We start from the raw sequence: 18,695 nt of genomic DNA, 5'->3' as shown, positions 1-18,695 counted from the left end.
TTCGGGCATTAGATGTAGCTCATAGCAACTCGTTCCAAGGGAACTCATTTTGTTTTTACCGTTGCTACCGTTCATACAGTAACTATAATTTTTTTTTTAACTATTTGAATATTTGACCACCATCTCTTTTTCAGTAAGTTGTAAAATGATTTTGTTTCTCCTACTTAGTGTTACTTTTCAGATACTGTAAAAAAAATCGTAAAAAAAGTGGTTTAATTCTTAGAACATTGTTTTAAACGCTTTTGAGCCATAACAAATCTTGGAAAAGAAAAATAAGTCAATTTTCTCCAAATTGATGTTTTTATTATTTGGTTTCAATAGAAATGTATTCTAAAGTCTTCTGATGAAATAAATGACTTCATCTATCTACTGTTGCTGCTGAAATGATACAAATTTCCCCATAGTGGGACTAATCACATTATTTTTCATTTTATCTTAAATGCACTCTTGGCAGTTGTGATTCTGCCTCTTTCAAGTGACCCACAAAAAAAACCTCTTTAGTACTATATTGTGTACAATGCCCTGCAAAATTCTTCCATTGCTGCTTTAAACATTGTCTTTGAAGCAATGACAAATCTGTAACTTTTGGATAAACAAAAAGAAGTCAGTTTCCTCCCTTTTTTGAACCAATTCCAACAAAATTTGTTTTCTGCCTTTCACATCAGCTATAAAATATGTCACCGTTCAACTAAATAGCATTACTTTTCACAGGAAATCCAACTAAATTCTTCTAATGGAGTTCTTTGCCTCTCAAGTCAGCCATAAAAAAACAATGACTTTCTTGGTACATAATGCTCCTGAATTCTCTCCCCATCACATCTGCCTTCAGTTGCCATTCTCTTCCTTCCACGTTGGGCCTGCCTGGTCAGGCCGATGCGTGCTGACAGGCCCGATCTGCGTGCGTACATGCCGGCTGACTGACTGACTGACTGCTCTTTTTGACTTTGGGAATGTGTTTGTGTGTGCGTGCGCTGCGTGTGTCCTATGCGGCCGAGCTTTTCGAGGGCTCTGATTTTTGTGGCAGGCCTGTCAGATCTCTCGTCCCTCCACGCCAGATCAATGCCAGCGCCGAGCAAGTGGCAGCGCGTGATGAGAGCCACCCGCCCCCTCTGACGGGTGCCCGCCAACGACAGGGAATACGTTCTTTTCGAGGAGCAAGCTGGTACTGGCTGAGTGACGGACACACACACACACACACATTTTTGTGACAAACTACAAACAGGAAGTACTTCACTCACAAATGCTTCACACTGTAACTCCATATACTCATTGGCCACAACATTAGGTGCAAAATAATAGAAACCCGTCACTCTAGAATGTAAACCCCTTCCACCCCTCCTCCCTCACAGGCTCTGGGTTGAGCTATTTCGTGGATTTTTGATTCATTTTATTTAAATATTTTGTTTGTCTTCCGTTTATGATAGGGGTAATTACCAGGGGTGGGCATTCTGCCAGACTGACGGAAGGTCTGTCAGTCCATCACTGCTTCCGTCAGTATTCCAGGCTGACCCACATGGGTCCACTCTGTCCCTCGTTGGCGAAGGCCAATCGACGTCGAGAATGTGACCAGCACAAGCTGACACAGGGCCAAAAAAAAAAAAAAAATGTAAATGAAAACAACAGACACGTACATATGCACAGCATAGTGGTTGGTGAAATAAAAACAACAGTGGACACATGCCATGCTAATGTTCTGCATGATAATAGTGGCTTGCAGTTGTCGCAAAGGGCGCCATTCAAGATGGGATGAGCAGTGCTATGCAAATGCATGGAACAAAGTAAGTGCTGTCTCATATGTAAGGTATTAATTGGCCACCCCTCCATGCATCTCTCCCACGGCGTCATGCACGGACGCTTTTTTTTTTTTTTCGGAGGGGAGTGGGGACTGGGACGGAAGTGCTTTAAAAGGACGAGGACAGATGGGGACGAAAGGTGATTATTGTATGAATAAGGATGGAGGGACGATGACAGAAGGGTACCCAGGTCGCGGACGGAGGACGGACCGGCAAAATAGGGTAAAGTGAGCATTATATACAGTATCTCTGAGCATTATAAAACAAAATTATCACTTTTTGTAGGCTTAAAAAGCAGGATTACAGTAGATAATCAACAAAAAACTAGACTGTTTATTTATTGTACAAAATTCAATTGTATTTCATATACACTACCGCATATTTTTTTTACATCACTATAAATAATTACATTTTTACTGTGTATGGCAGTACTTTATACTGTTTGTACACAGCAAACATGCGCACAGCCCAGCACCTTTTTCTTCCCACACCGGGACTGTTTTTCTTTTCTGCCACAACTGGAGAATATACTTGCGCTGTCAGAAAGCCACGAAAAACAAAACCAAAAAAAAAAAAACCAGCACTTTCTGCATGAAAGTAGCTCACGCTGATGGAATGAAAGCCACGCAATAAATTCCTCCGCGACACATTTTTCACAGGGAGGGGAAGCCAGATACAGGCAGGACGGTAACAGGGCGAAGCAGTTAATGCATGGCACCAAAAAGCCATAACACTAAGTAGACTCTGCCCACTTAAATCTTTACATTCTTCATTCACTTTAGCTCACCAAACACGACAGTCCCCGTAGGCAAGTAATGAATAATCATTAGCAAAAGGTCCACAAATTATTGATGTAAAATAAGCAATGATTCTTTTTTTTGGGGGGGGGGGGGGGGGGGGCTGGCGCAATTTATAGCCATTAACATGTAACTTGCAATCCAATAAATGTCATCACGGCTTTCAGTTAATTAAAGGGAAAGATATTATACAGTAATGCAGGGTGGCGTTTATATCTCGATTTCCACACACTGCAATTTACTGCCCGGGCCTTTATTTGAAGGGAGCCACAAATAATGGCCATTAAGCCGTCACGGGCCGGACAGGGGATCACATTAATGAAATTAGATAAGGTGGGGATGGCGATACGCCACTGGAGGCTCTCTGGAGACATGAAAACGCATGTGTGTGTGGGCGTGCGTATGTGTGTGTTTTCCACTTGCTTTTGTGTATGCGCTGACCTGCTCACTTGTCTGTTCACCTCCTCTTGCACTTTGTCCAAGCACAGGCAGGAGTCCACTTAGGTGTGCAGCATGAAGGCCTGCCACCTCATCAGTCCTACTGGGGCCGTCAACAGGCACACACACACACACACACACACACGCAGAGTGGCACGTCTCTCCGACTAACAGGGAGGTGTCACTCGGGGGAGGCAGCTGCAGTCGCTGGTGTGACGGCTCGCCTCAAATCAGAGACCCTCGTCCCTGTCAACAGCAACCTGGCCCCCCCAGGCTACCTGTGACACACAGCCCCAACATACTGAACATCCCCAACTCCATACACACATTTGAGGAGGAGTAGGCTCATTTCAATCTGGAGGGGTGATTTGGACTGGATGGTTAAAAAAAATAATAAAAATACAGTTGATTTTAAAAAGTCAACACACCCTGTCCAAATGTCAGGTTGTTGTGATATAAAAAATGAGACAAAGACAAAACTATTTCCACCAGTAATGTTACTTCTATGACAGAGGCTTTTAAAAAATGGTTTCACCGTATTATAACTGGGGGATGTGGATTTAAGGATTATCACCCACATATTAATGTCAAATAAACAGACTATGTACCATATGTCATAATTTTATACAGTATGGATGATTCTTATGAGGGCAATATTTCCGAGGATATTCAAAACTGAAAATGAGAAATATGTCAACTTCACTACGACACCAACATGGTGAACATTAAGAGTATCATTCGATGTTTTCCTGGTGTGTGCGACTTGTTTGTGCGGGCAGCAGCCGAGACAAGGCGGCCCTCGTTGCGTATCAGATGAGGCGCCAATATCCAAGTCTGCGACAGTGACTTCCTGTCTGCGTGTCAGACGGCAAGTGAAGCCCTGTCGATACGGCGTCATGCTGGCATCCTCTGCTCTCGTCTTCTCAAACGAGCAGAGAAGGGAGAGAACGACATCTTCATTCATTCATGGTGGAAGGTGAATGTTAAAGGCCAAGATTAAAATACATTTCTTCTGTGTTTATAATTTTGGTTTGCTTTTGGGAGTTTTGGTTAGGCGAGGAACCATATCTTATCCATCCATCCATCCATTTTCCAAACCGCTTGATCCTCACTAGGGTCGCGGGGGGTGCTGGAGCCTATCCCAGCCAGCCTGCCATGCATGTTTTTGGAATGTGGGAGGAAACCGGAGTACCCGGAGAAAACCCCCGCAGGCCCGGGGAGAACATGCAAACTCCACACAGGGAGGCCGGAGCTGGAATTGAACCCGGTACCTCTGCACTGTGAAGTCGACGTGCTAACCACTGGACTACCGCCCACCATATCTTATTTGAAGTCATATTACATATGATATAAAAGATACTCCTTTACATTATGGGTAGCTATAAAGTCATGCTAAACTAGTTACAAATTGCATTTGCATTGTTGGCTCACTATTTGGCAAACTGAGGCTCATTTTGTCCATTTTGTTCAATCTCTGATCCCTCTGTGCTTGACTACATAACAGTAATATCACCAATGAGGGTCTACTATTTATAACAAAGGGGCAAAGTGGAAGGCTCACCATTTGACAAGGTCAAGTCTTAAATCTTTTTAACAACTTAAGTATACTGTAAACCGTTTAATTTAAAAAGGAGAATTCGTATTGTAAAAAGAATTCCAATGGATTTGTTCATATTTAATTTACTACATTCTAGTCGTGTTATGTTTTATTTGCAAGTTTTTAGCTGAATGATTGACTGGGTAAACCGATGTGGAAGCTTTTGCGTTTTTTTTTATTTTAATTTTTTTTTTACACAAATATAGACAAATACTGCCCTCCTGTGGCAGGATGAAACATGTACCAGGCACTTTTTTTTCAGACACTTGGGCACAAATGAAATCCAAGAAATGTGTTTAATTTCCACTGTAGGGTTCCAAAGGGATGTCTTGGAGATATTACAATTGAGTCAAATTAGTAAAAAGCAGCTGAGTCTCACCGTGCATTCAGTACTTGTAACATTTGTCATTGATTGGAGCCCACAGACCCCGTTGGCCAGTCTAATTCATTTACCAACCTGTCATTCCATGCATTGATTAAGTTGTCCTTCACCACCGCACACACCCCACCCCCGCTGTTAATTATATGCAAAGAGAGAAGATGTTGTCATGATTGTGAATAATCTACATAATGAGAGGCCTTGTAGTAGAGCAAAGGGCCAGTTCAGAGGTGAACGCAGTTGACCTGGGAGGGTTCAGCAGGCCTACTTCATTAGAGGTGACTGATTTGGATGGGGACATTTTTTTATTAGTTTGATACACTAATGTTAAAGGTGCAAAAAAAGAAAATACGTTTTGTGACTCATTGTCTTGTGTAAGTCTACAGTCTTGTCTTAAGGTCATTTTAACACACAGGAGCAGCTTTAGTTGGGCCCGATATGTATTTGGTAGACCAAGAGCACCAGACAATCTGTGAGAGCCGCAATTCTGGCTGAATTTCCCCAACTGAAAATGAAATTAAATTCTATATATTGGGAGGTTGCACTGTCAAAAGAGAATTTTTTTAAACTATTTTCATGGTAGAAGTACAGCAATGTGTGCGCCTTTACATTGAGACAACACCTGAATTGCACCCCTTATTATAAATGTACATGCATAATAAATGTTAATGAAATAACTGCCATCTGATTCTGATGCTGCCAGTGTCACCATTCGAATGTGCTTTCTTTAACCGTGGTGATGTGGCATTTTTTTAATGTTGTATGATTCAAAGACTGCTAGAGGGCAGCAAAGCTCTATTTAAACTACATACCCTGTCCGAAAGAAAGTACAGTACTGAAGATGGTGGTGGCATCGGGAAGAGACCACAGAACTAAACTGAGCCACTGAGAACTACAATGGGCAAAGTCCATTTCTGTCACTAAGCGGGGGAGTGATTTAAATTATTAGGACTGCCACTAGAACTCCAGTGCAACAGTGGTCTAAGTCCAAACACTTGATTGATTAAGAATATAAATTAATGCAAGGATTTCAATTCTATGGGCCCCATGATATGGATTTTTTTGGCTGAAAAAAATACTGATGAACAATTTATCGTCCAATTAAATGAAAAATTTGTTTTGAATGACAGGTGCACCTGTACACAATTTCATTGTGTGTGTATATATATATATTTTTTTCTCTTTCTTTCTTTATGTATGCTTGTTTTAAGTGCACATTTTTATCCTGTGTTTTAAGCTCTTGTAAAGTGTCTTTGAGTGTGATGAAAAGCGCTTTCAAATAAAATGTATTATTATTATTTATTTATTTATTTAATTAGCTGCCCGACTAAATTTCCTCCATAGTAAAATAATTTGATCACATTCATATGAAATCACATGAACTGACACAGTTTTATTCACATGAACTCAACACTTAATGGAGACATATTTTATCATTAAAATATCTCATGGATCAAGAGTGACAGAACTTAATTTTGTAGCCTCGCTGAAAATCCGCTTAGCTTGAGAGGAATCCCAATTGATGGATGATTCTCTCTGTGACTCTACAACTGTGTAGCCACTAAAACAACTGGCAACAAATACAGCAACTTTTTCTTGCGCTCAAGAGACTTTTGAAGACTCTGAGAATCATACCGGGCAAACGTCAGAGCAGGATATGTCACAATCGGTCAACCATGCCCCTCCTTGTGACATCTAAATCAGGCAAAATTCAGAACTGCTTGCGCATCATTTCGCTTTACAACGGTCCAGAGGTGGCGTGTTTGGAGGTTGTAATTGGGACCTGATAAATTACACTGGTCAAAAAAGTTTTAAAAAATACTAATAACGAGAGACGCAAGTAAACCTTTCTTGAAGACATTTGAGTGCTGATTGTAAATCTGCCCATTATTTTTCTCTAGTACATAAGCTTTTCATAATCATAATAATGATGATAATAAAAAAACAATAATATAAAATGTAATATAGTAACATAGTTAGCACTTTGTAATATTTATGAACTCAGGGTTAACTTGAGCAACAGGTGGATCTTTTTTTCTGAAACCTCACAGGTATAAATTACAATCCGTGGTAAAATCCGTATTGCGCAAGCTTTTAAAGGTCAAAATTGAAAACTAAAAAAAAAATCAAGATATGCCACAAACTTGATGTGTGAGAAAGAACGTAAAGACACAACGAGATAAGGACACAACGCAATCTTTGATTTGAATTTGCTGTTGACCTGTTGTAGTAGAATGCAGCACAAGATGTATTGTTCAGTTACCACCGCTCTCTTCAATTAGAATGGTTTATATTCATGGCATAAAAGTATTTTTCATCCACATATTTCCTGTAATGGTGACTTAACTCCCGGCGTTATTATCGGTTAGCGTTTCAACCTGCGTACAAATTTAGGTGGTGTTGCCAAGGACTGAGGATCACCTGAACTTGAACATCGAGTATTTCCTCACTTTTACATCCAGCATGATAAAGGATAGAACCACTCACATAAAAATATGCTACTCTATCAAAGACATCAGAATGTCATTCCAGTACACTTTTATGTGAGTTGATGTTGATATCAAGTCATTGGCATTGGCGTTACCTTCTCTCTGTGATGACGAGAAGGGCAGTGTGCACTGACCATACAAGCGGCCAACGTCAGGCATACATGGACTCAGTCAAGCCAGTCTGCTTGAAGGTGCGAGCCACTTGTCTGGAGTGCTGCATTTTGGCCGAGAGGGCCTCCAGGATGTCGTGCCGGTCGACGGCAGTGGCGGTGCGGTAGATAAACTTCCCCATTGACTCGAGGCCCCGCAAGCCGAGATTCACGCCGCAGCCTAGAGGATACACAATTCAAAGGTAATACAGTAATCCCTCGTTTATCGCGGCTAATGGGGACCAAAACCACCCGCGATAAACGAAAATCCGCGAAGTAGCGTCCAATTAACATAGGTTAAAAAAAATGTTTTTTTTTAAAATCCGCAAACGGACTGCGAGAAGCTGCAAAACAACAGTGAGTCACATAGAGCACATAACTCCATGTATATGTTTAAAAAAATATATATATATATACAGTATATATATATATATTTTTTTAATATGTTTGAAAAAATCCGCGATGCACTGAACCCGCGATAAACGAACCGCGAAGTAGCGAGAGATCACTGTAATAATGAAAACATATTAGATCAACACCCTCTGGTGGACATTCTCAGAAATACTGAATGAATAAACTGTGTGACCATCTCCATGTACCGTATGTCTGTGCTATACTGCCCCCAGATGGCCAAGGCACGCACACCAGAAAGAGCAGCACAGTGAATAAAATTGAAGCATTAAATCATGATGCTCAATTGGTTTATTTCTTTAAATTCTATTTAATGATGTACTTACTATATCATAATTTGTTATTTACCTTATTAAAAAAAACATGCTTCAATGTTTTGGAGGCTTGGACAGATGACGACATTTCTATTCATTTCAATGGGAAAAGAGGATTTAGTATAGAGTGTACAATCTCTATGAATAAAATTACATCAAAATCCCTCCAGCCAGTTAGTTTATAGCATCATCAACAGGTTGAAACAAAGAAACTGGAAGAGTTGTAGGAATGACTTGGAGATTTTCATGGATAAAATGACTGTTCTGAATTTTACAGTTCAGCTCCTTGATCGAGCAAAACAAGTTGCACAAAAAGGATTGAAACAATGAGGAGTTGGCCTCACGTGAGGCACATACCAGAAACCAACATTTTACTTGGACATGAGCAGCAAAAGGTTTTCAGAAGGTCAAATTAATTTCTACCAAAATAATGATATCCCACACTAATTTTATAGTACCCGTGTCAAAGTTGAGGACGCGGGCCGCCTCTCCCTCCACGGTAACAGCGACATTGTCCCCCTCGATGTAGGCGGCGCTGACACGTCTGTGCGACAGCTGGATCTCAAAGAGGCGACGGCTGCATTGCATGTGGTAGAGCGTCACGTCGTTCAGCCGTGGCTCAATGTCAGTCTTGTATGCGTTGAAGGACTGATGGAAGATGTTCTTCATAAGCTGACCGAGTAAAGAAAGAAAGACGGTCCTTTCAATGACATTATTACTTCTTGACATTTTGGGATAACCTTTTAAATGAAAAAATGTTAAGAGATGGCGGCCCGGGAGTCCAGTGGTTAGCACATCGACTTCACAGTGCAGAGGTACCGGGTTCAATTCCAGCTACGGCCTCCCTGTGTGGAGTTTGCATGTTCTCCCCGGGCCTGCGTGGGTTTTCTCCGGGTACTCCGGTTTCCTCCCACATTCCAAAAACATGTATGGCAGGCTGATTGAACACTCTAAAATTGTCCCTAGGTGTGAATGTGAGCGTGGATGGTTGTTCGTCTCTGTGTGCCCTGCGATTGGCTGGCAACCGATTCAGGGTATCCCCCGCCTACTGCCCGAAGACAGCTGGGATAGGCTCCAGCACCCCCCGCGACCCTCGTGAGGATCAAGCGGTTCAGAAAATGGATGGATGGAATGTTAAGAGATAAAACAAAAGTCATTCCTTTTGTTTTATGTTTGACAGTAAAGCTTGAAGACTTTTTGATGAATTATTCAAACTGCAGCTTGTTGTTAATCGAGTTGAATTAAGTCGGGTCCCTCGAATTTCAAGAGCTGAAGTCGGAAATGACAAAATTGGACAAAAATGCCCACCTTTGATGACTCTTGTTTGCATGAACACATCTAAAACGTTTCAAAAGAAGGTTCATTCTTAATTAGTTAACCGAATTTTGATGACTTGGTATCTGTGGCGATTCATCAAAGCACTGGAGATGAACAATTTCCAATTCAAGGGTGAGGGCAGTGCCAACCAAAGCTCACTCTCTCTCTCTCCCCCACCCTCTTTTGTGACGCTTGTCTTCTTTCCACGCAAATCTGCGAAAGCATCTGTTACCAAGTAACGCGACACACCACGGACGCCCACGTAGCAACAAGGACAGCCTTGCCACGTACCTGAGTGTGCGTATGCAGCGGACACAAAAAAAGGACACACACACACACACACACACACACACACACACACACCATTCCTCTTGTCAGACGCACTGTGAGCGCATCTAAAGACTTGAACCTGCACTCACACAGAACAGTGCACACACACACACACACACACACACACACACACACACACATACACAGAAAACTCTAATGGACTCTGTTGAGTGCAAGGTGATGAGTACCTAGAACAAGCTTCTGTAAACACCACTTTGATGTTTGGTCAGTGCATTAGCAGTGGCGTATTTTGTCATTTGGGGGCTCAAGGCAAACCCCATCGCTGTGTGCTGCAAAGACTCCTGCACTAGATTAAGTCCTTAAACTCCATTTTAAGGACTAGTACTGCTTTGACTGCAATCTGTGACATGAAAGATCATCTGATATACTGTAGTTTCCCATTTTGCTGACAAAATGGAATAATCCTTTGCATGAGAAGTGTTCGGCATTACACCAGTAGTTGAGATTAGCATAATTTTAGTCCTGATTGTGAAGCACTGAATCTTAACTTGCAGAATGTAATGTCATTAGGTGTACCAGTAACACACAGTTGTCAACAAGTGCACACTGCGCAGTTTTACGACTCTAGTAACGTGTAGTTGTCCTCCTACTATACCAAAGTTGACCTATAAATGATGACAAAGAACATGCAGTACAAGTTTTTCTCCCACTACTGCCTTCCACTCTGGACTATTACAAAACATTACAGTAAGACAGTTGTACCTCTTAGTGCACCGTAGTCATTCTATTAAGTGCACTGAATTGTCAAACTAGTGAAGACAGAGCGTACTAGTCATGTTTTTTTTTTCCAGTACGACCTTCCACACCTGTAGTAGAAAACTGTGAGCACATCCTAGTTCTTCTACTAGTGTGCTGAATTATCTTACTAGTGAAGACAAAGAGCGTACTAGTAACTCACTGAGGAGTTGGCCGTGTGTCTGAGGAAGCGGACCATCCTGGCGTCGGAGGCGGGACATGCAAGGGCCATGTAGCGGTTCCTGAAGGTGCCGTAAATCTTCAAGTGGAAGCCGGGCTTGGCCGCGGGGTTGCGGTGCTCCCTCAGGGCTTCCACCCCATATGCGGACAGGTCAAAGTAGAGACTGTGGGCGCGGATCTCCGGAGTGGGCACCTGACGAGAATACATCCAAAAATAAATAAAAGACAACTCACAAAATCTCAGCCGGGGAATTGTCATTGTCATTTCTATATGGTGATGGAACAGTGGAGCTTATTTGCATAACAATGCCACAGATTGCGTTTCTCTCCCCATAACTTCCATCAGCTGGACTGGGCGAAGATCCAGAGACACTTTCAAGCAATTGCAGGAATACACTACCTGGAATAACCACGAGCAAATGGTAGGTAGAGCTACTCTGTTTGAGTTTACATTGAGATTGATTACAAAGTGCTGCCTCCATGAGTGAAAATGCTTTTATTGTCTTTAAAAGCGCTATCTTTTTCTCCAGTCTTTGTTGTCGCCGTTGGCAGAGCAGTAAATGGGACGGTGTGTCCAGTCACTTGCCAGAGAAGTCAAGAAATAGGGTGTCTAAGTGTGAAATAAAACTTAATCCTCGAGATATTTTGATGAAATAATAATTTAGACACCAAAGAAGTGTTTTAAATGTGGGGGGGGTGCATTATTGTCTCCTTTAAAACACTGTCAGTATCATTAATAAGGGCTTCATGATGGCAAGTTTTAACTAACAGTTTTCATTATTTGTTATTGGAAAAGATTACATTGAAATAAACTGTTGTAACCGATTGGATTTCAATTGATGGTTATAAACGTCCACGGTAGTGAATTAGTTAATTTGTGTTGGGCATTCATGAGGGGTTCCTGTGTCAGGGATCCCAGGATCCAAAACCCCTATTTTGGAAAATATACGTGCTGATTGGGCCCTTTGCACGCATGAGCTCTATCGGGTCATAAAGCAAAGAACATACAGTACATGATCTCTGCTTGTGATGGATCCCTTTCAGTCCAACACTACAACATTACATCCCCAACCTCCCTCCAGTCGGAATTGATCCATCTCCCTTGTTCTGACATAAAACAGCCAAGTGGGATCATTTAGCGGATGGCAAGATGATGGGGACGAGGAAGGCCGGTGAGCGAGGCCGAGCGGGTTGTATCCTGGGAGGCAAATTCAATCAGAACAGGAAACAAGCCTGGAAGGGGTGAAGGGGGGGTGGGAAGGGGCATAACAGGAGGAGGCCGTGCGACCTCTGTGCGTGGAGTACGTGATGTGAATCGTTAAGATGGCATCACACATCAGAGAGACTGTGGTCCGATCAACATGTACAGTGGACATGAAAAGTTGAAAATACAACTGTTTTTTGGTCATTTGGGCTTTTGTCATATATAGAAAATTAAAATCACCTATAACCTCTGCAAGTCCGTTTTTTTTTTCTTTTCAAGAAGGGAAGTCAAAATAAACCTAAACAACGTGACTGCACAAGTGTGCACACCCACTCATAACTGGGATTTGACTAAAATATTCAGCCTAGTTTTATTGGACCAAAACACATTTTGTCAAATGTTATTTGAGAGATTTTGGTATGGTCCAATGAAACCAACTTTTTGTCCGTAATTCCAAAAGGGTATTGATGCAAATGCAACATTGCTCACCACAAAAAGTACGCCATACCTACAGTCACGCATGAGCTTGTTATTCTTCAGGTGGATGGCTTTATCACCAGTTCAAAATACACTGAAAAAAAATTACGTGTTGAATTTACTCAGGTTTATTTTGTCAAGTGGCTGCACACAATAGAATAATCTGGATTTAGATACATCTTTTAAGTAGCTGTACATATACATTGGGAATTTCTCCATTGTGAGACAAATGCAGGTTTTCTTATCTTACCTCATCTTAGTCTCATTTTTAAAAAAAAATCTAGATCCAGATGATTTTATTGTGTGCAACTATGTGATGAAATAACTGAGTGAATTCAACACCATTTGTCTCTGTGTAGCAGGCAGTGTTAGCACAAAACTTTCATTCTTCTCCTAGAAAGTTTTTTAAAAATGTTAGGAAAAGCCAAGTAGAACAGCTGAACTTTATTTGGTCTTAATCAGATGGTGGCGGGTGTCTGCTGACTCCAATTAAACACGAGTTTGACTTTGGTTAATTCTGGACACAGCCCAGCTATAAGAGGGTGCGCAGACCTGTGCAACCACATTAGCCCGGTTGTTTATTTATGTATGTATGTATTTATTTATGTAATGTTCCCCTGACCAAAAGATTTCATTGCTTTTCAATAGAGACGTGAAGGTAATCTAGGCCACATTATTGGTGGAAAACGTTTTGGAAAAACTTGGGTCTCCTTTTTTCACATTACGAAAAATTAGCATTTGAGTAAGTGTGTCTGAACTTTTTATATCCACTGTATATTCATTCACATTAAGATACTGGAGTATAGAACCCACACAGCATGTTATATGGAGCTGTGTGGGTTCTATACATATATATGTATGTTCGTCATATGAAATAAACTGAAAATCTGAAAATATTGCCGCCCGTATGTGAATTTCAGATTAGCTTAGCTGAGAAATAAATGATGCACGTTGTGAATAGAAAGCCATCATCCGTCTCATCTGAACAGCGGCTCTTCTCAAAAGGTCAAATATTTTTGCTGACATGTCGACAGGACTGTTTATAGTCATCACCTCTTTTGTATTTGCCCGTTTGCTCAAATTGTGGATTTATGGTCTCTTTAATATCTTGCAATATCCTGTTTCTGCTGACTTCCTATCGCACCCACACTTCAGTATGTTTGTGCTCGTGTTTGTTTATGCCACCTGTCTCTGGTCCAGCCTCTCGATGCTGGCGTTGGCTCCGTAGGCGTGGCACGACTCCACCGTGTAGTCGGAGCTGAGGCCCAGCACGGAGCAGGAGTCGCCGCATGAACCGTCGGCCACCACGATCACACGTGGCCACTCTTCGGCTGGGATGCGCCGCAGATAATCCTGGGTGAACTGGAAAAGAAAACAATGGAATCACCGCTGATGTCATCAAAGGCAAGAACATAAAAATGCAGCCATTGCTCTGTCACGTTCTACCAACAATGAGCCAACCTTCTCTATCTCTATCCTGTGGTGGAGAGGAAAGAAATTTCATCCTTCCTGTATGTTGCACATAGAGCACATTTGACAATAAAGTTGACTTGACTTGACTGGAAACCTTAGCTCCTCCCCCAAATATAGCTAATAATGAACATGTCATACCTCCTTGGCACCAATATCCTCTGACTTAAGTGTTCTTGGGTAAAATAGCAGGTATTCGTGGAGGGAAGGAGAAGGTGAGGGACTAAGTGGTGTGAGGCTGAAAGAGAGAAATAACGGCAGCTGGAACGGCTCACAGTCATGGCATTCAAGGCAGCGTCGAGAGGGAACCCTTTAAAAGACACAATGACAGGCTGGAGGAGGGGTGGGGGGTCCTCAGTTACTGGATGAAACCAGCAGGAAATAGGTGTTACCAAGCTACTGTATATTGCATTTTATGGTAAGTGATGTTATAGTGGAATAGAGTCAGAGCTCTAATTCCCTGCAGATGTCTCAGTGACGCTCATCGACTTCTCTCAGATTTCTATGACTCCATGACGCCAGATGACAGCAAAGCACATTTTTATCTGAACAAAACTCGTCAACATATTTCTCCGGAGCCAAGATGCCACAAAATGGCGGGAAAGCACTACTTTTGTCTGAATAAAACTCATTGACTCACTTGAACGATGATACAGTGAGCACAAAAGCGTGGTGGTAATGCAACCCAACTTTTATTTTTATTTTATTTTTTTGGAACTTAAGACTCTCTTCTCCACTTTGCAAAGTCATCGGCGCCAAGGCGGAATGTGGACATGTGGACGTACAACAAGGTCATGTGCGGGTTTAGATTGCAAGCATTGCTGTTTAATGAGGCGAAGAGCGGGGTAAAAACAAGAAGTCTCTGTTCTGCAGCCATGACACAAATATTTAATGAGCATTCAGTCACTCTTTGCATACATACTCGAGGCATACAGTACATGCCAACTCTCTTATTTCTTCCAGGATGAGTTCTGGCTGCGGGAGAAGGGACAAGGAGTCCCTATTATCCCATCATTAGAATAGGGGGTGAATGGGGAAAAAAGACCTGCACTCAGTCAAGAAAATTTAGGATGGAATATTGTAAAAAGTTGAGCACGAAATTGTGTTTCATCAATTGTTTTGAAGGATAGCGTACGAAAGGTTAAGTACTAACTCCATTCACTTGACATTTTAATAAAAGAACTGTACAAAAAGTGGGATTGTGTACATTGTAAACACTCGCCAAACAATAATTTGGCAGAAAGTTGCATAAATCATAATTTATGTTTATGATGACGTATTTTGAATAGAATGGGAAAAGTTAAGCAGCTCGTCCAGGTTACTTTTTTTTTTAGATTATAAGGAAAAAGCTGTCCGAAAAGGGAACATTTAGTACAATCTTCACACACTTAAGGCAGTCTTGCAATCTTTTCTGCACACCAATGACTTTTTTTTTTTGCCACCCAGAAGTACTTTCATGCCATTCGTTAACAAGCCTCATCAAATCTATAAAAACGTATTTGCATAAGTGTGTGTACCTTGGTGCCGAGTTGCACCCTGACGTCCACTTGCTGCTTTTTTTGCTCCAGGATGCTGAGCAGGTACTCCTGGAACACGCCGATCCTGGTGAAGAAGTGCTCGTCTTGCCAGCATCCCTCCATGTTGTCAAAGTCCACGCCGAGTCCCAGCAGAAAATCCACGCTGCGTGGATCCAGGGCGATCTGCTGAGGCCGGCAGAGCAGCGCGCTCCGGTTCCGCTCGTCCAGCACGGTCAGCTGCAGCACTTTCCCCGAGCGGACAGCGACCAGGGCGGCCGTCAGCCCCACGGGACCCGAGCCCACGACGAGCACCGAGATGCGGGCGCGCCACCGGCGGACGCCGTCTAGCCCGGCTTTGAGCGCCACGTACACTGCCACCGCCACCACCGTGCTGAGCGCCGTGTCATAGGCGAGGACGCGGAACCTGTCCTCTGCCTCCTCCACGCCGACGTGCTGAGACTTCGCGCCGTCCATGACCCGAAGACGCTCGGGCGGCTGTTGTGTCTGGATGAGAGCCAGGAGGAGGGCGGACTCCCTTTCGTCCGCCGGTGGGAGGGTGAAGGCTGTACCAGGCGGTCAACACTTGTCGCCTGAGACGTGCCATGTGCGTTCTCTCTCTCTCTCTCTCTCTCTCTCTGACATATCGTGTGGTCCCGTTTTCACATTTGACAGTAATAATAAATACACTAAATGTCAGTCTTTCACTCAAGGTGCCCCAAAATACAACAAAAATCTCAGTACTTAAAAATGTCTTTTAGATTTTTTTTCATGGCCGCTACAGGTTTGTGTACACTGAGGCCGCAGGTTAAATTTGACCTGTCAGCGAAAATAAAATTTAGATTTTTCAGTTTAATATCAAATTATGAGAATGTTGACGCGAAATTTAGATTTTTCAGTTTAATATAAATTATGAGAATGTTGACGCTATACTTTCCATTAATGTGTGTGGGGGGTTTTTTTGAGACGGTGGTGACATTCCAAAATGAGTTGGAAACAGTCCTGAGTTCAGTTTTGCTGCCCTTATTTGTAGCTGTGTGTGTTTGAATGCACTGCATGTTTGCACTATGGTTGAGGGGAAAAGTAATTTCATCTTTGCTGTATGTTGCACAGAGAGCATATTTGACAATAAAGCTTGACTTGACTTGAGAATTATCAATGTTCTCACATTTGCAAAGGTTCCTGCAGAAGAAGTCACACACAAAGTTACATAAGCACTACAGGCTACAAGGCTCGAGCTGGAAGTATACCGCAGGAAATAGTTCGGGGGTTTTTTGGTGAATTTAGTAGAACCTATGCAAAAAGTACTCAATTAGTTTCAGATTTGTCACAATTTCAAGAAAAGTGGAGAAAATTGTGCAAAACCTCCATTGGTTTCAAGAATGACGTTTTTGGAGTTGAAGAAATTAAGACAGAAACCACAACATAAATACACATCTAGATGTGATTCGGTTGTAATTTAACATGAACATATTGAGGTAGTTTAAGTTGCAATTTCTGTATTGTCACGCCCACTATGATGGCATGTGTGACAATTTCTGAGGCTTAAGGACATCAATTTCATCTCTCCATTCTGCCGACCTTCTGGATTGTTACCATGGTGACAGTCACGGCGCTGATTAGTGAATCGAGATGCACTTTTGTCATTTGATGAACACTCTGTCATCAAGTCTCTATCATCGCTCCCTTTCTAGTTGAAATGAAATATGCTACTCACAATCAGAATAAGGCACTTAAAAAAATCCATGCGGAAGATTTATATTTAGAAAAATCTTTGAATTAATCTTTACAGAAAGAAGAACATGGAAACAAAGAAAGATAAAATATTAGGTGCGGTATTGTTTCCTGCTGGCATATTCCATATTTGCAGGGTATCTGGAGAACAAATGTTATTACAGAGGGTTTTTTTGTACAGTACAACACTGTTCAGTAAAACTTTTTGATTGTGTTCAATTTGTCTCAATGGGAAAAGCTGAATTCACAATTTCGTCACTTAAATCAAGGTACCACTATGTCACATTTGGACTGCTGAGGAGCACAACACATGTCTCTGGTGTGCAGTTGGGTCAAATGAATCAAGTGTGATAACACAGCACACCCAATTGTGTGTACATCACAGACGTTCCAGGTCAGGGTTCTTGTGCACACGTCACTTGGCCCCACTGGACCGCAGCCAAAATATTTCGCTTGCTTAACTGAGGAGCGGATAAATGCCACCATGGCTGAACAAACACAATGACCCCCTCCGCAGTGTGCAAACATTTCAGCATTCCCCACTGTTAGAGTAAATCGTTTTCGGACGTCAGCGGAGGAAAATCCGACACCGGCAATTTGCCTGTCAACCGAACCGGGCTCAGACCGGCGAGGTAATGACGCGCGGAGCAGACGATGCCTGAACTGTGATGACGCGCACGCAGGGCCGACCAGACGACTAGGAACATCAGGAACACTGAATTGCCATGGTTACACACACCGTGTAACAAGGTCAGAGAGTGAGTGACGTCGGATGCTACTATCTCAGGGACGTCCTGGACCGCAGCCATCTGCAGTTCAGAATAACTCATCACTGCATGGGATTAGTATGACAACAAAGTCTTTTAAAACATGGCAACGGAATAATGTTTGTGTACATTTACAAAGGAGATCTTTTAGCTGGATATGGATAGTGTCAAAAGTCTCAACTGATTTTGTTTTGTAAACTAAAAGGTGTATGAAAAAAATCTGAGAAAAGAGCCTAATCTCGTTAGCATTTGCTCCGACATTGTTTAAAAACAAAAAACACTCACTTTAATTTCGTGATGATGCCACTGAGAAAGTGGATAAAACCCTAATCGCAAGACCATTTCGTAAAACACTGTACAAAAAAAATTACATAATCTCAGTTTTCCTTCAAAAACGAACAAAAGAGATCTCACAAGAGACCAAGTGAGAATTTGTTGGGATTTTGTATAAAAATGCATCAATGAGAAGATATTCCTTTCAGAAATTGTTTGAATATTTGTCATTAAAAAAAAAAAATAATACAGTCAAACCTCGGTTTTCGAACGTCACTGTTCTCGACCAAAAATTTCAAGTTTTTT

At 42.0% G+C, this 18,695-nt stretch overlaps 1 protein-coding gene across 3 annotated transcripts; it reads right to left on the bottom strand.

The window, feature by feature from the left end:
- Positions 1-382: 382 nt before the first annotated feature.
- On the bottom strand, positions 383-18,391 carry LOC147206111 (uncharacterized). 3 transcript variants are annotated; one of them, XR_015100690.1, is made up of 8 exons: positions 15,619-18,391; positions 13,817-13,993; positions 10,934-11,143; positions 8,826-9,039; positions 7,589-7,823; positions 3,032-3,131; positions 1,435-1,576; positions 385-1,169 (listed from the first exon to the last, which is right to left on the bottom strand). XR_015100690.1 is itself a non-coding variant. In XM_086109035.1 (5 exons), exons 1-5 carry the CDS (start codon positions 16,090-16,092, stop codon positions 7,645-7,647), a joined length of 1,254 nt encoding a protein of 417 aa, XP_085965161.1. In that variant the 5' UTR covers positions 16,093-18,391; the 3' UTR covers positions 6,378-7,644. The 3 variants fall into 3 exon arrangements, 1 of the variants encoding a protein (XP_085965161.1); XR_015100689.1 differs by having other exon boundaries at positions 383-1,576; XM_086109035.1 differs by lacking the exons at positions 385-1,169; positions 1,435-1,576; positions 3,032-3,131 and having other exon boundaries at positions 6,378-7,823.
- Between the last annotated feature and the right edge of the window lie 304 nt (positions 18,392-18,695).

Source organism: Hippocampus guttulatus, chromosome 4 (genome assembly GCF_054856545.1).
Source record: "Hippocampus guttulatus isolate MCC_2025c chromosome 4, RoL_Hgut_1.0, whole genome shotgun sequence".
In the NCBI taxonomy this organism is placed as follows: domain Eukaryota; kingdom Metazoa; phylum Chordata; class Actinopteri; order Syngnathiformes; family Syngnathidae; genus Hippocampus; species Hippocampus guttulatus.
The sequence above is the reverse complement of the archived record's forward strand: the minus strand, read 5'-3'. Positions and strand labels throughout refer to the sequence as shown.